General features: G+C 33.0%; 1 protein-coding gene across 1 annotated transcript; it reads right to left on the bottom strand.

Annotated features, from left to right (window-relative positions):
* Positions 1-83: 83 nt before the first annotated feature.
* Positions 84-21,125, bottom strand: LOC137922001 (long-chain fatty acid transport protein 4-like). Its single transcript, XM_068764813.1, has 12 exons — positions 20,571-21,125; positions 20,036-20,186; positions 18,512-18,749; positions 17,478-17,730; positions 15,767-15,965; positions 14,767-14,877; positions 12,325-12,406; positions 10,970-11,100; positions 9,646-9,796; positions 4,009-4,166; positions 2,836-2,989; positions 84-2,226 (listed from the first exon to the last, which is right to left on the bottom strand). Exons 1-12 carry the CDS (start codon positions 20,735-20,737, stop codon positions 2,066-2,068), a joined length of 1,956 nt encoding a protein of 651 aa, XP_068620914.1. The 5' UTR covers positions 20,738-21,125; the 3' UTR covers positions 84-2,065.
* Between the last annotated feature and the right edge of the window lie 529 nt (positions 21,126-21,654).

Raw genomic sequence — 21,654 nt, 5'->3', positions numbered from 1 at the left:
GAAACACTATAACTGTAAAAGGTGTCTTGAATATAAAAACAGAAAATATTACAAATAAAACATTTTACTGGTATATTCAAAATATACATTTATTCAGATAAACAGGTTTTCATTAACATCGTCCATTCCCTTTATAAACTTATTATCTAACATTGTAAACAAAATCAAAAAGCTATAATTTTCATATCAGTCTTTACAGTTTGAGACTGGAATTATTTTAGTTCTGAAAATAACATTAGCGGTGCAAAAAAAGGTTGCAGCAACACAAAAACAACTCCACAAGTGTACTATAGAGACAGAGTTTCATTCAGATTGTATATAACTATAAACTGTAACAATATTAGTCGTCAACTTAATTCACTTTATGAGGAATAAACAGGGTTTACAATATATACACACATTAACAGTTGATATATTAAATAGACAAACAACGGAATGTTTATATGATTTTCTTAAATATCTTTATTATTTCTGAGACTTAAGAATCATAAAAAGATAATTAAGCGGACAGATAATTAAACATAGAAAAATTGTCAAATTTTAAGTACATTCCGCCCAGAACCAGTTTCATTACAAATATACACATATAATACAATGACGTAAGAGTTCTTGAATTATAGCTATCAAGAACTGCTCCAATCAGTATCTGCTAGCTGCTATGAATAAACTAAAGATAAAGAATATGTTACGGATGTTTGTTGAGTAAATAAGTTTTCGACTCATTTTCCTACAAGTATTAACAAATTGTTCTACCTATACCTACAAAACAAGTAATTGTCAACAGTATAACCGTTGAAATGTAAACCAAAATATTGTAAAACTAAGATTCTAGATATTTCTTTTATATTATATCGATAGACATGGTAAGTTGAACTTGGTAGACATAAGCTTTTCAGATGTAGTAAGTATGCAAGGGCAAGCATCGGTTATATCAGTATAGGTGTAAATTCACATTTCCTATATTATTACTTTCAAGTACCACTACAATAAGTATACTATACTATCTGCATCTGCCTATTAGTAAAATAAAATGTAATTTTCAATTACAGTAGCTGTTGTTATTCATAACAAAATGAAGATGAACATTACATTTAAGGGGTCCAAGTGTGAATCCTACTGTATAAAAAGCAAAACTGACGTTTTAATTGTAATAACACAGTAACAAAATTGTTGATCACAGTGATCTGAGTGACATTTGTATTTTTAAAAAAAAACTTAATTATTACATATCGCTAAACTGACAAATTAATTTTGTAAAGAAAAAAAATACTTATGGATTTCAATCTTGTAAATGTTTACATATAATTTTAATTTTCTAGTCAAAAGTACATTTCGATAAAGTCAACTGGATCAATATTATTATTCACAATTCTGATAAATATGAACAGACCTGATAAATCGAAAAATATACTGTCATATTTTTTATATGGTATAGTTTATTTTTAAGGTAAGATATGTTTCTGTTCTCATAAAAATGAAGAGGGGATAGTAGATTTTCACTTGGACCCCCACATATATTAAGTTCTTATTAAAAATACTGCAGTATATATAGTTTACAATGTATTAGATTTTACATGTTGCCATTAAGGCGTTAATTAAAGTACTCCAGGGTTATTTTGTGACGGTAAGATAATTAAAAAATCGTAGTGGGTTTACAAATGTCTGAATTAGTGAAAATATTATTTTCTGTTTAAATTATGAGACTTCTTAGTCCATACTATTTTATGATTAACATTCAAGAAACATCACAAGGTTCAACCAAATTTCCAAACAGTTTACTGTGGATTAGTAAACATCATAGTGAGGTTTTCTTTTTTTTGGATTTTCTATCTCACATTTTAACTAAAATTCTTTACAAACTCCAATAGTTTGTCTACTGGTGGAACAGTCTGAACAGATTCTTTTTATCTGAAATTGTTTGTGTAATTGGTTTAGCAAACTGGGCCAACCGTCCATCGAAAAATAGAGATAATTAAATAATCAATCAAGTATTTTGTTTTTATATTATTTGTGAACATATATACTATATAATATTTACTATGAGACTCAAGTTCATAACAACGAATCAAAGTCTTATCTGGCCGTTGCTTATTTTCTCGTACTCCGCAGCACCCAGCGGCAGGTAACGTCCTTGCTTCAGGTCTAAGTAATATAGTTTGTCGTTCTTTACCAAACTAGGATCAAAACTTTCCTTTTGCAGATCTATTTTCTTCATTTTGAATGTACCTGAAAAAGGAAATTTGTTTTTAATACAAATTTAACCAATCTTATGGTTTCCAAGTTGTGTTAAACATTTTTATGCCATTAAATAAAATATGTCGCAATAAATTTGTTATCATTAATATCTAATATGATAATATATTATAAACAATAAGAAAATTTAGCTGTATCTTTAAAAAAGAAAGAAATTTATTGAAAAAGATCAATGAAATTGTTAAGCCGTTTTCAAGTTATGGCAAGGCGTAAGTGAAATAGAGATTTGTTTTATGTATATAGATTATGACAAAAGAATTAAAATTTTATAGGTGGAAAGTTCTCATTGATATCTTTATCTAAAGATGGACTAAATTAACTACTAAACACATACAATCTCTAACAATGAGGTATCATTCATATTGTAACTGCCGTACCATGAAATCAGCTGGACTATATAGTACATAAGATATTAGCTACTATTAACAAATAAGCAACTAGTTTTTACTGTTACCATGTTCATTACCATTAACAGCTTAACCAGCTCGGACATGCCAGGGTATTGAAAATTAGAACTCTATTTAGTACTTAGTCCGAGGGAGCCTCAGCACAGGACGAAAAAGTGTTTATTAACTATCTCACCAGTCATATCAACGCTGGACATAACTCGAATGAACACGGGCCGTGCGTATGCGGGCAAGTCCCTGGCCAAATCATTCGCGAGCTTGTCCAAGTCCAGTGTGCCATCCGCGTCGACAATGCCGCACATACCAGCACGACCTTCAGTGTTTGGCACCTGAAATAGACATTATTTAGACATTATTTATTATATTACATTTCACTTTAGTAACATTAATTCGAGAATATTTTATTACGCTACATGAGCACTGTGTATATTGTACCTAAAAACAAAAATAATGCGATTCCTGCACCATGTCGAAATTTGTATTAGTTACAGTGACAAAATTCCTATACACATATTATAATTTTACATTGAAATGCAAATTTATTTCATTACATGATTACAAATAAATGCATTTAACTAGGCTAACGTTCAACAATGAGCGAAGAATGATGTCAAATCATTAAAACACTTAAAGAGGTGAAGGCAAGAGTGGGTAGGTAATGAGTGCGTTTGTATTAATGCAATTGCTTTTTATACTGTTAAACTAAAGCTTTACAAAAACAATTTAGACAAATTTAATTGTCTATTTCATATATATTTTAATATTTATTTAAAATTGTGTGGTTTTTATCTGAAATTATTATAAAACTGTTTCCTTTTATTAACAAAAAAAACCCCCCGTTTTAAAAACCTCTTATTAAAAAAAAGTTAAGGAACTTGGCAGATTTTTTAAAAAAAATACTGAACATACTGAACAAGCGTTCGAAAATTAAGAAATTACCTAAACATTCACATACAAATGATGACTTTGCATTCAAAATTGATGCCACTATTTTTTTTTAATTCTAAAGTATCTCTACAGATACATTATCAAGAAAAGGGTTAACGAATTATTAATAAGAGAGAACAAAGTTTTAATCACAACAGGTAAACAAAAAAAATATTAATGAGGATTTATGAATGCTATAATTACAGGGATATGGCAGGACAAAATACAATACGATCCGTTTTTTTATACTGAAATTTATAACTAAAAACTTTAGGCATATCTAAGTAAAAGCTATTTTGGTTTATAAGGCATTAAGCATTATAGTAAAAAGGGTGAATAAATCAATACATGTATTTATTTATAGTTTATGTCTTAGTGTGTTACATTAAGTGTTATTTCTTGATGTTGTATTTTAACATACCAATACGCCGTAAACGACAGCGTCGCGATGATCGGCGACACGCGATATGGCGGCTTCCACCTCTGTGGTGCTGACGTTCTCTCCTCGCCATCGGTAAGTGTCGCCGGTTCGATCTCGGAAGTACAAGTAACCAAGTTCGTCCGCTACAAGAATATCGCCTGTAAACACGATTAAAAGAAAATAAAGATTTACGTTATTTGAGCAATTTTTTTTTGAAATCGTACATCCTTATCTGGTTTTGGAAAGGACTTTACAAGATTTTGAATTTATTACATTATTATATATTTTATTATCAACTTCATATTTTGTTTACATTTTTTTATTTACTTTTATTTTCCTTTCCTCCTGTTTTTACATGCGTACCCGACCTGTTTTATTTTTCGGTACTGTTTCTTTTGATCATGTTTTTAACTACGGTCCTGAGTATTTCAGAAATGTAGACCTATCTTTATCGTAATTTATTGGCAAAGAGATACTGTCTTCATTAATCTTTTTTCGAAGCTGCAGCTCGTTTTGAGCCATTTAGAAGTATTTGACTTTATGTAAGGTAGGTGTTAATAGTATTATCGGTAAGTAAGTAAGGTATGTTTAACACGTAGTGACATTCCAAGTGAAGATTTATTATCGAGGACCTAATAGGACTTTGGCAACCCAATCTGATGAAAAATAACTTTGTCTTTTCTGAGAAACTTACTTGTCTTTCAGTCATGTATAGTGACTTCCACTAATTTCCTCTCCTCTGCCCCTTTGAGCTACAGTTAGTTTATTTATGACTTCTTTGTTGCTTCTTTTTACTTTATATGATAAGAATGGGGGAATGCATAGATCAAATATTTGTAATTTTTTGGTGGGCTATCAGAATAATCTCGACGATGAATTTTGAGAATGTTATCCAGCCTACTCTTATTCTTTTACATATCTCATTACAATAATTTACATTTTTATTTATTACTTCACTTACCGGCCTAGGCACAGCTGGTGTTATATTGCTGTAGTCATTACTTTTGTTATGGTTCACTTCATGACGAAATTTAATATCAAAAACTGGTATAAAAGTTAATATTGAAGTGGGAAGAGCTTAACTTTAAATTGGAACGTTGTAACGTTGCAAGTTAACGTCCCATAAATCTTAGTTAAAATTTTAACCAAAAAAATATAAACACGAGAAACATCTCATAAATCGCAATACAGCAAAAAATTGTTCAACCCTTGGCGGGGAACGGTACATCTCAAGTGGCGTGGGGTCGTGGAAGCATGCTATTGGTTCGGCAGATCTTTGTTTTTATAACAAACATTCCAATGCGCCCGCGCACCAGCCACAGCAGTTAACATCAGTGCTCGGGAGAAGGATCTTGGCCTCGGTCGCGTTCACTAGCTAGGTGTCATCTCACGCACCGACGCACACTCTTTGTGTCGATTGCGTTCACCAGCTACGTGTCGTCTCACGCGCCGGGGCCAGTAAGAATTTACGTTATAAATTCACATCTTGGTCCTGTTCATTCTCTGGACATCATTTGAGTCACGCCACAGCCTTTATATCGCCTCGCATCCCAAAGGGGTAGGTGTTGTACAAATATTATAAAGACATTAATATTAAGTAGCGTTTAGCTATAAGTTAGAACTATACATTTTGTATGTGTCCATAGTTCCATCATTATGTATTCATTATTACTTTTCAATTTGTTTATTTGCTTATCTCTCCGATTTTTGTTTTACATGCTGTTTTGCATTTTTGTTTTACATGCATGCATGTTTACATTTTGTATTACATGCATTTTGTAACTCCGTTCTGACAGTAAACAATCACATCAATTGCTTACGGTTTCTTCCCTTCCTTCATCGCAAGCCATCTCGGGGTTTACTGTCAGTGGAGCAAATTGTACATATATTTATATATGTATATCATAACTGTGACATTAATTCACAGGTGCGAGTTTTATACTAAAAATTCCCTACAATCCTTGAGGTTAAATTTATATCACCTTGCACCAGAACCAACACATCCTGTTAACTACCGGCGCTCCCTGCTCTCGACTTGCTGCCGCTTGACCAGTCCTGGGAGATCGTGCGGCTGGCTACCACCATCAACAGGGGAGCTGCAGCCACCGAGCTGTGATGTAAAATCAGACCAGGCCTTGTGCCCACTACCCATTTTAATTAAATATATATATAATATAAATACTAATACTAATCAGTTAAGTATGGCTGATATATTACGTAAAAAAGGCGATAGTTGGAAGGATAAGGAAAAAAATGAAGGATGGGAAGTTGTGCAACGAAAGAGATATAGAAACCGTTTTATAGGTGAAAAAGGTACATGCATGGATACAGAGCTAAAGTTCCGCGCTGCGGATCTAAAGGTTCCTCTGTTTATAAATAATGTGCACACAGATACGTGCGAAAATGATATTATTACTTACATAAAGGATAAAACAAATATAGATGTTACGTTACAAAAAATTAAGGCCAGACAACAGAAAGAGTACAACTCGTATAAGATTTTTGTTCCTAAACATAAGTTAAGTATGTTTTTGAACTGTAACTTGTGGCCTGACGGTATATCATTCCGCCGCTTTGTTGACTTTCGCCTACGCAGGCAAAACAACAAAGATACGTGTTCAAAGGGAGGCGTTACTGAAACATAAAAATTATGAACGATACGACACTAATTAGTTTTAATTGCCGATCACTGAAACGATCAATGGAGTGCGTTCGATCCCTCAGCCAAAAAGCTGACATCATTGCTCTGCAGGAGACATGGCTTCTACCGAATGAAATTCAGGAACTAAGTACCGTGAACAAGGCTTTTGGATACGCAGGTAAATCTGCGGTTGACACTTCAGCTGGACTTTTACGGGGACGTCCATACGGCGGTGTGGCCCTTTTATGGAATAATTCGAGATTCGAGCGCGTCTCGATTATTGCGTGTGAGAGTGATCGAATCGTTGCAATTAAAGTGAGTGTTATGGGTCGTACCATGCTAGTGTTTTCAGTCTACATGCCGACGGACTCATCAGAAAATCTTGTGGAGTATGTAGAATGTTTAAGTGAGATAGTTGCCGTTGTGGAAACTAACAATATTGAATGTGTGTATGTTTTGGGAGACTTTAATGCTCATCCGGGGGAGGCTTTTTATCAGGAATTAATAAGTTTTTGCTCTGAGCAAAACTGGGAGTGCATCGATTTAAACACATTAGGCTCAACATCTAACTCATACACCTTTGTTAGCGATATAAATGGTAGCCGACGTTAGCTCGATCACTGTTTGGTCACCGAGGCCGCGAGTGGTTCCGTAACTCAAGTTAAGATACTTTATGACGTTTACTGGTCGGACCACTTCCCATTGGAAATCCACTGTGATGTGTCCACTTTTCAAAAGACAGCGGAGCCGCCGCGAGCTTCTAAAAACAAAATTGTATGGGGGGAGCGTGATGCTAAGCAGATTGAAAAATACGCCAATTACTGTAATGAAAAGTTGAAATTAATTGACTTTCCTCACGCTCTTCACCACTGTTGTGATTTTATTTGTACAAATAGTAGCACAGAACATACAAAGGTTATTGATGACTTGTATAACAAAATAATAGTGACGTTGCAAAAGGCCGCTAATGTTAGCTTCCGTGCTAGTCAAGGTGGGAATAGCAGAAGCGGGGGCAGGCCCATAGCTGGGTGGAACCAGTATGTTCGTGATGCTCACCGGGATGCCAGGCAAAAGTTCTTAAACTGGGTATGGTACGGACGACCTCAGCAGGGCCGCATATACAATGATATGTATGTCTCTAAAAAAGTATTTAAAGAAAAATTGAAGTATTGTCAAAAAAATAAAGAGTTAATAAAAATGAATATTTTAGCATGTAGTCATAAAAATAAAGGTTTTCGAGGATTTTGGAAGCATACAAAAAACATGAGCCCGAAGTTAGGCGTACCGGCGAGCATCGAGGGCATACACGATCCCAAGGAAATAGCTAATCTGTTCAGCTTAAATTTCCAAGTGCAATCGCCTTTAAAAACACAGGTTGAAGATGTTGAAGTCGTCGTGTCCGGTGTGCCGAAACGTATTAGCGCTAAAGAGGTAGAATTATTAGTAAAAGGAATGACGCGAGGCAAGTCACCGGGGCATGATGGCCTCAGCATCGAGCATTTTTTGTATGCCGGGCCCCACCTCCCGAGACTGTTGAGTTTGTTGTATACCATATGTATTAGACATTCGTATCTGCCGGCGGATCTAATGCGTTCGGTCGTGGTTCCCATTATTAAGAATAAGACGGGCGACTTAGGGGATAAGAACAACTATCGGCCGATCACATTGGCTACTACTGCAGCGAAGATACTTGACGGTTTGATTGAGGGACAACTTAAGCGCTACTTAGTCCTGCACGACGCTCAGTTTGGCTTCAGGCCACATTTATCTACAGAGTGTGCTATTTTGACCCTCAAACATACTGTCAAGTATTACACGGATCGGAAAACAGCTGTCTATGCTGCATTCCTGGACTGCTCCAAAGCATTTGATCTGGTTAGGTACGACATTTTATGGCCTAAGTTAGTCGATTCTGGTGTGCCAGGTGAATATATTAACATTTTAAAATTTTGGTATGGCCACCAAACTAACCAGGTCAAATGGCTGGACCAGTTTTCCCGCACGTACAGGTTGGAATGCGGGGTGAGGCAGGGCGGTCTGACCTCGCCCTTGCTTTTTAATCTGTACATAAATCAGCTAATCGTTGGGCTCGGCAGTGCCGGTGTCGGCTGCTATATTGATGGTTGTTGTATAAACAGCATCAGTTATGCGGACGACATGGTGTTGCTGAGTCCGTCGGTGGCTGCTTTGAGAAGGCTGATGGCTATATGTGAGGGGTACGCGAGGTCCCATGGCCTCTCGTACAATGTAAATAAGACAGAACTCCTTGTGTTCCAAACAAAAAATCACAAGGTCACTCAGGTACCGCCCATTAAACTTAATGGCGAACCGTTAAAAAGAGTGTCGTCTTTCAAGTACCTCGGCCATGTGGTTACTGAGGACTTGAAAGATGACAAAGATATTGAAAGAGAGCGGAGGGCGATGGCAGTTCGCTGTAATATGTTGGCCCGCAGATTTGCACGATGTAGCACAGAGGTGAAGATCACCCTGTTTAAGGCGTACTGCCAGACATTGTACACGTGCAATCTGTGGGTCAGCTACACGCAGCGGACTTTCAGTGCCCTCCGTGTACAATATAATAATGGTCTTAGGATGTTGTTGGGGCTTCCACGTCACTGCAGCGCGTCCGAGATGTTTGCGCTTACGCGCACCGACGGGTTTCTCGCCGTATTGCGCAAACGGACCGCATCACTTCTGCACAGAGTACGTGGAAGCACCAACGACATTCTACGACAAATTAGTGATAAGCCTGACTGCCCTATTCTGCGACACTGGCTGCGTGTTCATGTTCACGTAGCCGGCACGAGTACGGGCAAATATTTAAATTAATTAATTATATATATTTTATTGTAAAACCAATATGGACAAACGTCCGAAATAAATGATAAATAAATAAATAAATAAAAATATATATTTCTTCTACTGTTACCCTTTTATTTTTAAATATTTTTCTTCTTTTAACGGCACAACGTTTCAGTTGAAACATGCTTGCTTACCTGATATAAAAGCCGAGTCACCATACTTGAAAACATCGCGGACGATCTTCTTCTCGGAGGCGCTCTTGTCGACATAGCCGAGGTACTCGCGCGTCGGGTTGTTCGGCGAGATCTTTCCAATAAACACCCCCGGCTCATCCGGTTTGGCCAGCTGCGAGATTATGATTACCATACATAATATTACATTTATTATATAACATCATTACAAATATATTTTTTACAAATCGCATAATTACAATGATGACCTTTCGATAACGAAATTACATACGATAATCTACATATTATTAAATAATTTACATTTTAATCAGACTGACCAAGCTTGGCCATGTAAATGAAATATAAAATATTATGGGGACCGGAAAGTAATGTCGCTTTCTTAAGTAAAATTCACACGGCTACATTTTAACAATGTTTTATTTTAAATAAACAAATTTTCAATACCGAAGAACCAGTTGATTTTTCTGTAAAATGTGCCAACAAACACGACATTACTTTCCGGTCCCTTTAATAGTAGGTAAAATCTTTTTAAAACCCAAGTTCTGTGGTTTTATACCCCTTGGAATCTAAGTAAACGGCTTCAGATAAAAGTGATTTAAAAGATAAACGATACGTTTCTTTTCGTTTGCATAATAATATTGTACTTAAAAACATTTAATATGTTTCGACTACATTGATTAAACAACGTTAATTTTAAATAGTGTTATTCTTTCGAATACATATGCTAGATAATCAGTTAATATCGGCTAATAGAAACTGTTACAAAAAATAACCAAAAGAGAACGAATCTTTCTATGTTACAATGTTTTAAAACAGTTTTAATGGCTTGTTTGTAAATTATTTCTTCTAAGAAAACTATGCATTCTCACGCACTTTGTTATGGAATTTCAACTAATTAATGATCATTTATGTAAAATATATGCAAGAGTGGGAAACGGTTTCGCCCGTAAAACTATCGAAGCCATTAAGGCCTTGACCTTGACTTTATAACTATATTATTATACTTAGAGATCAGGGTCAATTTTAGGCATCGGCCAAATGAGTCTCAGCGAAGCAAGTTGTTCGGGGAGGCAATTTTTTTTCCTAATTCTAGGTTTCATTTTAAATAAATCAACAGAGATTTTTATGGTTTATGAACATAGAATCAATATATTAATTTTCTAATCGGAGCGACAATATGTTGTGGACCTTTAGGTAGCAAAATTGTAAATCTGCCCCACTGGATGTATTACAAATTCAATTTTTAAGTAACTTTTTAAACTAAACATAAATACATTTACAGTATAAATATTGATTGGTTTGTGTAAAATTTAAATTATTCACTTACTTGACATAGTCCTCTGGAATCCCTTATTGGCTCGCCGGTCTCTTCATTCACTTTGATGATCGCAATTGGGTATACACTGGGCAAGATCCGCGATAAAAAGCCAATAGCGCCCGGTGTACCGTCGGTGTTGGCTGAAAAAAACATTACATTGTAAAAAAGGTGCATCGTACCAACGAATCATTATTATAAGAAAATTATTTTTATCTTTTACGAACAAGTAGCTTTCATACCATAAAGTGAGAGGAGAGTGTTCATCATCACTTTATTATTCTGATAGAATTAATGTCCATAGAGGGCAATAAAATAAGTGAAATGAAATAAGGTAAGTTATTTTTTCATAAGTCAAAAAATCATCCAGTCATCAACAGTATCATTGCCAATATTTGAACTTCTTACATTAATATTAAAATGAACAATCTTTGGTTCAATTGTATATTAGCTTAGTCCAGCGAATTTAAAATAGTAACTCCATTAAATTCTTCCAGTTTAATACAGAACTATCGTAATAATTTTGCACTGCAGTTTGACAACAGGAATATTCGCTGTGGTAAATAGACGCTATATAGACGGTATATAGACGGTTTTTTGCGAAATATCTTTCATATTCAATATGTACCAAAAACTAAGATTCATTTTTAAATAAGTACCACTTGAATTTTCAGATCTGAATTATTTTTCTGGTTTGTTACAAACGTTTTGTAAAAGCTGCTAAAAAGCAAAGATCCACATATGCCTCACGTTTCAAGGTTTGCCAATTTTTGGTCTGACGGTTAAATACTGTGGTCCATGTTTTAGTAGGCAGATACTTCATATAAGGAATTCCAACCTATTTTAGACAAGAAACATCTTTTCAGAAGTTTACAGATCCTTCAGATGAGTAGGGATAGCTATATTGTTTTGAAAATCTCTATATTGATCCTATTAACACAAGATACTTACCAATTTAAAAAAGCTGCGGTTGATTAAGTGTGTAAATTTGATAATATTTTTTTTAAAAGACAACAATTTATTTTAAGTATTACTATTTTACTTTGTACTAAATTAGTAGTTATTTTAAAACACAGATAACACTCAAGGTTTCAAATAAGAACTTGTGTTAATAGTTAATTAATTTGTGTTAATATCATAGTTACGTTGTTTATCGACAGGAAAACTGATTTCGACTACCTTGGGAATATTCATTATATGCAGTTTTATTACAATCATGCAAAACTTAGCCCTTTCAAACAGATAAGAAAAATACTCCGAGAATGCGAACAGGCCTGCTTGATTTATTTAGTCCCGGCTTTGCTCTTTTAAGACCTTTTGCACCTAACAATGGCCTATTACAAGGATATTAAAAAAATTAACATTACCTATGTTAGCGTTTCCTTCGGTTGCACCATAAAATTCAACAACGTGTTTGATATTAAATCGCTTTATGAAGTCGTTCCATATCTGTAAAATAAAAAAAAACCGGTTATATTTCCAAGTCTGTTGTAATGATACTTTTTACAAAAGGATACATATTAAATACGCCATTTTGTATTGTAATAACGACTTATTATAATTAAGATCCATATTATAATAGACGTATTTGAGTTGTTAATACAGAAAATTAATTCGACTGTATAAAGGTTATATATGTGGATTCAATTAAATCATTAACGTACCTTGTAATCGTAGCATCGTTATGTTACTAAAAGTTATAACAAAATATGTTTACTATTTTTTTAAATACCTGAGATTGTATTTGTTAGTATATAGTAGACATAGAAAACAAACATCATACAAGGACATCGGTAGTAAAAGAGTCATTGATAAGGATCGTCTCGGTCGTCATTTAGCATGCGGGGATTCCCCGCAGGAGACCTAATGACTAAAGAAATGCATCGGTTGGTATAAATCAGGTGTGGCACGGGGATCTAGTTTATGAGTGTCATTAGACGAGAAGTGGGCCATACCGACCAATGGGTATCGTGACCGGGCCTGCACTGCCCACATCCCGCCACCTTGATTACGTCGTCGGTGCATCTAGTTAGGGGCTCACCCACGCCGCGTCTACATATGATAATAAGTTCCGTCTAAAGGCATGTGCAAATAGAAAACTCTTGCACTTCGAACGCGAGGTCAAACGACCGATAAAAATTAGTCCAACCATTTATGTAACAAACTAATCGTCGATTCATTCATGTATGATATCAACGGTGAAAAAGTTGTCATCTCTCGGTGTAACCGGTTCTTGCATAGTTTTACATTATTCTACAGTGTGCGCGTAAATGGTATAAAGTCACCATCTAAGGTATGCCAACGGTAAACTCGGCGCTTCCCGCGGCTTTTAAAGCGGAATTTACTTAAATATCCCTCCACGATCTATATCGCGTATTCAAGACAAGGCCTTTAAGCGAGGGTGGTCAAGAGAGGCTCGTGTCTCCCCCAATCACCGGGTAGTCCTCCCTGCGCAACCTACATAACGCTCGATTCACACTATACACCCAAATAGGTATAGGTATATAGTCCCTCATTGTGTGATCTCCATAGATGTAATTGAAATACGATCGTCCAGAGGATTTTTTTTAAATCGGACCGCTGTTTCTTTGAACTCAATTTCGATGAAGCTGCACAAAGCCTAAATCAGCTGGCTGCATAACGTCAATAAAAAAAATGCAAGTAGGTAGCGACAGAGAAAATGTACTTGAGATATTTAAGAACTATACTACTTGCGTGAACACTATAGAAACTTCGCAAAAATGTTTATAGTGGAGAACTATCTGATTTTAGATTACACAAGTGGTCACTTTAAATTATTATATGTGAATAATAACGAATAAATCGCAATTATAGTAATAGTGTTGATAAAAGGTATTTTAACAAGGAAATATTTAACGAGAGCAATCAAAGTCTAAAAATAATTTTTAATTACCGATATGTTCTAAAATGAATTTAAATTTAAAATATATATGTCACTGCAGTGTACTCTTTTGAAAATTCAATGACATTTAAAATATTCTAGAACGTATCGGCTTCTGTCGTCACATTGTAATATCGTATTTAAATATTAGTCATGTATAACTATGTTAAAAGATACCAACTCTATGTTGGTAACAATAAATTATAGCAAAACCAGAATTCTATTATATATTTTGTAAAGTGACCTCAGGAATTGATACTGATCGGACAGATTGTTGGCTTCCTGTTTAATAATTGTCATTTCAATATTTAGATTCTGTTTTCATGCCGAAACAGTTTTTATTTTTTATATGTATCACCTTTAAAACGTTCAACAAAATAACTTGTTTAAAGCTTAACACTACTATGTTTGTGTACAAGGTATTCTATGGTAATGTATTTTTTATAACCAATAACAAAGTTGATTTAAAAAACTGACATTAAGTCATTACTCATGATTTAAGCGGTTTAGTACAAAAATTGCATACATATTCGCCAGACAGATTTATTACTCGAAAATGCACAATAGCTCAGTGATAACGATGTAAGGAAGTGTTTACATTAATTTTTCATTTGAGTGCGGACGCGTTCTCATGTTCTTATGTTTATTTGGTATGTTCTTGTATAGATTGATGTATAACCTGCGATATAGTGTTTAAACAACTATGGAAAAAACATAGTAAAAAAGAGCCGCGTGTAAATGCATCTGTAATTTGTTTTATATATGTTGTCGTCTACTGGACGTGGAATTAACTCTGTCCGGCGAACAAGTTAAGTTCTTAATATATGGGGTGCTGCACACAACTGTAAACTGTATGTTTACTGCATATTTAGGTTCTTAATGTCTTGTAAGTATATATAAATGTCACCTGTGGCCTCAGTCCGTTTCCGAAGATAACTTGTACGTTGTGCTGCGTGTCGGCGGGTGAGGGTTTTGTTGCCAATACGTAGCGACACATTTCTCCGATGTAATGCGCCACCTATCAAATGCGTGACAATTTTTTTATTATTAAATTTATATTGTTTACACTGTCCATATGTCGGGCTCATCTCAAACGACAGATAAGAACCGAGACAAGTTACGCTGGGCTAACGTGATTTCATGCAAGTTACGTGTCCAGAACCGGTTTTATTAAAGTTATTCCTTGTTAGATCGTTTGTAATCATGAGAAATCACTGCCATTCGTTATCAGTTTATAACAGCTGATAAATTATAAACGTAACGCTTCTTTCTTTCATAAGGTACATACTTTTCAAAGACTTTAAATGTTCAGTGTGAATATATTTTAACTATTTAAAATTACTTATTATGATTAATAAAACTAAATCGTATCAACTAGTCGAGCATATAGACAGGAAATGTTATTTAGTAAAAAAACTGGCTTTTAAGAAATAATGTCTTCATCATGACTAAAAGAAAATTGTCTTTCATATTGTGCTACCGAAACTGCTATACCGCGCTTTAGGAGACCACGGCGAGGCGGGACCGAGGAAAAAGGAGCATAAACTACCACTAACCGCTAACTAACCACTATGAGCGTTGACGGCGAACTGATGGTGCAGTGAGCAATACTCCCCTCGTCTTGCCGTACGCATACCTAAGGCGTGGTACAGGGGTTTCAGTAGCACTATAATAAAAACATTATAACAATTTCCACGCTATATGTTACAAGGGAGAACACGAAAAAAAAATGACTTTATATAAAATATATAAATTTCATATATATAATAGTACAGATTAAACGTTTAAAATCATTATATTAAGTAGTAAAGATAATTTATAAAAATTGTAGTGTGGTGTCATATAAACGTATTCCTCAAATATAAACGCAAATGTAGTTGTTACGTACAATATAAAATACATATTACCGTCGCTTTATATTTCGCGCAGTCTGGGAAATACTGTGAAGCAGAGAATTTGGGTTTGAGAACCACTGTGCAGCCAAATAACAGAGCTTGACCCACGCTAATAACTCCGCCTGCAGTGTGATAAAGTGGTAAAGGGCAATAAATGATATCCGTGGATTTGAGACGCATGTGGTGTATCGCTGAAGCCATGAAGACGAACCTACGGAATAAAAATATCGACAATATTATTAAATTCCTTTAAAATGTCACAAACGTTTGACTTGCAGAGCTTTATGTTAATATAGTAGTAAGTAATATACCCCTAACTGTAACAAAGCGATGCTAACTAATGTATTAAAATTCAACATATTATGTTTTACCACGAGTACGCTTGTTATTATAAGATATCGTCACATAAAACCTATTCTTAACAAAACCCGTTACGGCAAAACACAGTAATACACATTGCTGGGCGTCGAATATGACATTGAAGTATACGGCTACATAAGCTAGCCTTCTTTATTTTTTTAAAGAAAATAATCAAAATATCTCTTTACTAATTAAAATATTAAGCTCTTGCAAAATTGATCTTATACCAAAAGTTTAAAAGATGAAACTTAGACATGAAGTAAGAAAACTATGTTTTATCATCATCACTGTCATTTCAGCAGTAGAAAAAAATACAGAACGCAGTAGATTATATATTATCAATGACTGAAGTATATAATATATATAGGATATACCAATCGGACCAGTTCGACAACTATTCAATTTATATACGACACGTGTTATACTTAATACATTATAAAAAATATAACTATTTAAATTGATTTAGGATGTGGTGTTTTCTTTCACATTTAGTTTTCGATTTTCCGATTAAAATATTAAGCTGTGTTACAGGATATTTTTTTTCTTTATGAGTATTTATATTTTAAGATTGATTAAGTTATAAATATGTAAAATACTGGGTCACTTCCTTACACATATGAATATGTTATAAATAATTATTATAATAAGTAATTATAATGTAAATACTATGACGTCAAAGTAAGGGCGAATAGCCTAATAAGTTACTATTTCTCAAAAATATTCATTGTATTTGAATATTAATATATATTTTTTTAAATTAACTAAAACTACTAGTGCGAATCTCAGAAACTACATCTGCTAGTGCGTACGTTTAATAAAGATCTTTAGTTATTTTGAAGCCACCTCCATAATTTCTTAACTTTATGTAAATATAAATACGCCTATACATACTTGGTTATCACAATTTACCACATACATCATACTTTATTACAACTAACTAACAGTATAATAAGTAGATGCAAATATAGTAAATGCTTAAAGTAACTTCAAGTGTAAAAGTCTGTGAAAGTGAAAATGAGGCCACGCGGGAAAGTAAAATCGTCGAACGGTGCAATGCAAGCGTTCATCGTCGAGTATCGGTGCTGCTGTTGTGAAATTCGCATTTTGGTTTAATCCGGACTTTTAAATGTGACCAATTTGACTCATTTGTTTATTTAACGTACCTATTAAATGTTACGAATTTACTTAATCGCATTTTTATTTCACAAAAAAAAACCTTACGAAAAAAAAATTGTCTCCTTTAATATTTTCCAAAAAAAATATTTTGTTATTTCATTCATTTCATTGAAATTAGACTTAGAAGAGAAAATTAAAAAGAGAAAAATTAGCAAGGTCTATACCATACACATCTCGCAACACTCACCTAGAATTAGAAATAACTGCAGCTTTAGGTAGTCCAGTGGTTCCAGATGTGTAAATGTATAGAAGATTTCCATGGAAACCATTTGCATCTGACAAAGTCCATGCAGCTGGAGGGGTAGTCTCTAGTAATGATGTGAAGTCGCCAATTCCATCACCGCCGCCATTAGTTGCTGATTGAGTAGGGTTCAGTGGACGATGTACGAATTTATAAAGTTTAATTTTAGGATCAAGCTTGCAAGCAACCTCTTGTACAGCTAAAATTTAAATAAAATATCGTCTGACAATGGAAGCATAATCTTGCAGGGTTAATTTACATTTAATAACAATCTTTAGAAGATAAATTTGAAAGAGGATTAAAGTAAATCTCAAAAATAAGGGTTAATATTTTTTCTAAATACATCAATCAAAACTATTGCCCATGAAGAAAATAATTTATTGGCAGAGAAATTACGAAGGTGTTTTTTAAAAATAATTTATTAGAAGGTAAATTGACAAATCAATTATTTCTAATGCCTTATTTCAGTTTCATAAACTTTAGTTAATTACGAATATTAATATCTCACCTATGATTATAACAGAACAAGCTTTTGTGTTACTATTTTCATTTTATTAACTTAGTATTATAGTTACATAATTACAATAGCAGACAATTGATAAGTTTACACTGTTTTAATAGTCACACGGCTAAGATGCTAAGAACTTGCTAATAGATTTTTACCATAGCTAATTATTTTTATCTTGAAATTGAGGCCAGTAATCTACTTCCTATATTGAACCTTACTTGTAATGCTGATTGCAAACATTTCAAATATCCTCTATAACATATAGAATTACAGTTTGTTAAAAGTATATTAAAAACAATACAACATAATGAGTACATTAATGCCAAAATTGAATTTAGTATGATTTTTTGCAAAAACCATGTGAATAGAAAAATAAAAATGTAAAAAATTGGTTTCTTACCAATAAAAAATAAAGTCATATATTATAATAGGACATGCAAAAGCACTGTTATTATCTAATAAAATTACTTACCTGCCTGGTAATCCTCAGAGAATATCAGGACATCACATTTAGCAACATTGATAGAATGAATTAAGGCATTTCCTCTTTGATTGGTGTTTATAAGTGGAGTTATACCACCTATTCTAGCATTTCCTAGCCAAAGTGCAGGTAGTTGTGGACAATTGTTAATTAAGAGACCAACAACATTTCCTTTCTTTACACCATTAGCTTTGAGAACTGCAGAAACTCGTAAACTAAAATCTTCAACCTTAAAAAAAAAAACAGAAAATATGATTTCATGAACTAATTTCAATTTAAGCAAGTGTACAAAGTTCATCATGGTCTATATCAGTGCTTTACAACTTTTTTTGTTTGCATATGCTCTTGTCAAATTATATTCCAATTTCTGTGTCTCCTATCTCTTAAGATCTTTCTTTTGTCAATGTTAACTTTAAAATATTCCTAGTACTGTTTCTATAAAATTGCTATAGAAATCCCGTTATGTACATTAATTAAATTTAACTGAATTTTATTATTGTAGGTATAATTTTTAAGGATATATTAAAATTGATTCATGGTTTATTTTGAACTATGTTTTACATACATAATAAATTATAATAATGTTTATGTAAGTATACTATTTTAACTTCTCAGTAATGTCGATATTATCTTCATCTATCCTCAATGATACTCATGTACACCCTGGCTACATGGACTAAAAGTAGAAAATAAGTTTTTTAAATTAATGTGTAAGTATTAGCAATATCTTATAATGTACTTTTAAAAAGTTTTGTTCAAAATGGTTTACATTTTAATTGTATAAAATTAATGGTTAATTTATGAACCAAAAGGTGAATTCTCTGTTACACATTTAAATACAATACTTATTAAATGTGCATAATTTAATTTAAAACAGAAATGCAAAAATTTAAGGTGACAAAGTAAAATTTCAGAAATAAGAGTCTCAGTAATATAAAATTTTAAATGGTATGTAATATATTTACTTGAACACATGGCACAATAAGCCATTATCATTTCTTGAAAATTATTTATTTTTTGTTATTCACTGTGGCATATTCAAATTATATGAAAATGAGTAAATTCAATAAGGCACATAATTTTCCTCATGTGAGGATAAGGTTAAATTTTAATTTTTTCTGTATGAATGATTATAAGTGTATATAATTATATACATATTTTTGTAGTTTCCATATAATGTAAGTTTATTATTATGATTTCATTAATCTGACTGGTTGGATTTATTTGTAGAAGGCATAAGGTATAATAAACTTTAAAAAAAAATTATTATCTTTGCAGTTATTGTAATTATTTGTTGATATATCCTAATGAGTTTTAATATAATAATCATGCTTTTTAATTACAGTGCTATATTTAACTTTTGTACTTACAGTATATCTGTATATTGTAATAATTTAAGTATTATTTACATAGGAGTAGTAATAATCACATAAAATTGTTTGGTAGCAGTAATATCACTGAAAGTACTTTATTAGGATAAATACAATAAATGGATAACTTTTAATAGTAACAAACCTCCTTAAAAGTCCAAACTTCATCTTGGAATAAAAAGCATGGTTTATCTGGATGCCGCTGTACAACAAAATGGAATATATCAGGCAAAGCCCAATTCTTCCTGGTTAATTGCCATGTGAGGTACAAAATTTTAATGTAACAAATTAGTGCCCTGAAATATAATTGCAAGTTAAACTTTGATTAAGTATTGATTTATTTCATTAACCAATAAGGGTTAAAATATAAATCCTCCACTTATATAAAAAAAACGTAGTCTGATAAATTTATTATTCTTGTTTTTACTACTCACTGGTTTCCATATATTGGAAAGAAAATGTTGTAAGCTCAAAACATATGTACCATATACAAAATATGTACCATAAAACAATTACAGATTACTACAAAAATATTTTCTATTACTACATGATATTATTAATTGTCTACACATCTTGGACAGTTGTAATTATAATGATTCAAAGAGAATGAGTGATAAATAATTTATATACAAACATATCAGGTTACTTTATAATTTAGGACAAAGTACAACTAAGATTACCTGAGATCTCTTGGAACGGTGATAAGTGCAACATAGCACCATCTTGTGTGGAAAATTAGGGCAAATGTTACACCAAAGACAAGTGCCAATCCACATGTTAGAAAGAAACCAAGAACGAGCCAAACGGCGCAAAAAGTTGCTAAAATTGCCACCGCAGTAAGTATCATGACGACCGCTTTGTACCACAAAGCGCGGTTAACTGATATAATACAACATCGTCTACGACCACTGACCGTACAAAGTCTTTGGTACGCCAGCTCGTCAGACTGTTAAACTCGTTTGTCGGGGAACTTAATGAATTGTATACATCCCCTACGAACGATCGAACGAATGAGGTAAGAACATAAAAAATATTTCATACAATTTTAACAAGATGTAAACTGTTTATTGTTTATTTTCCCTCAAAATATCCAATTCGTTTGGCGGAGCGCTGAAGTCTTTTTCTGAACGAAACATATTAGTCAACTTTTATGCTTTACACAGCTTCTTAAACGTTTAATCGTGAAAAATAAATGATTATCAAATAAGAGACTACTTTTGCTAGAAAATCCAAAGTAACTGTTCAAATATGAAGCAGTAAAAGATGTCAGCTAATATTAAGTAACGTCACTGTCATTATTGTTGCGAACATTATTAGTTACTAGTAATATTTCTATAAACAAGGTTGACAATAACTTAAAAATTATTTAGGAGATTTTTTATTTTTGTCTATGTTAAAATTAGATAAACTTAAAATTACCTAATTTTGGTTTTTATAAGAATAAGTATTTAATATTACTAGGAATATAATATTACAGAGAAAAAGTTTTTGCATCAATTGCATTTGATGCATTTTAAAAAGTTTGTAATGAATTTTTAACATGACTAAGTGTTTTCTTTGTTAAAAATTAAGACATAGAAGCAGTAATACGTCATACTAAAACTACAAATAGAATACTCCCAGCATCGTTGCTTTATTTACATAGTGATATTTACTAATAAATAGTTTTTAATAAAACGCCAACAATTCATTTTGAAAAAACGCTGTTATTTCTTGTCAGTTTTTTTTTAATTATTAAATATGTTCTTACAAAATTATATGTAG

This window comes from Battus philenor, unplaced genomic scaffold, assembly GCF_028537555.1.
Source record: "Battus philenor isolate CCGP_79_NKW_IND1 unplaced genomic scaffold, ilBatPhil1.0.hap1 SCAF_2, whole genome shotgun sequence".
Classification (NCBI taxonomy): Eukaryota; Metazoa; Arthropoda; class Insecta; order Lepidoptera; family Papilionidae; genus Battus; species Battus philenor.
Note: the sequence above shows the minus strand (reverse complement) of the source record. Positions and strands in the feature narration are given on the sequence as shown.

Coding starts and splice junctions, on each gene's coding strand:
- LOC137922001 (XM_068764813.1), bottom strand. CDS start 20,737: ATGATACTTACTGCGGTGGCAATTTTAGCAACTTTTTGCGCCGTTTGG. Junction 17,731..18,511: donor CTCTGAGGATTACCAGGCAG/GTAAGTAATTTT, acceptor TTTAAATTTTAG/CTGTACAAGAGGTTGCTTGC. Junction 2,227..2,835: donor GTCCAGCGTTGATATGACTG/GTGAGATAGTTA, acceptor TTCCTTTTTCAG/GTACATTCAAAATGAAGAAA.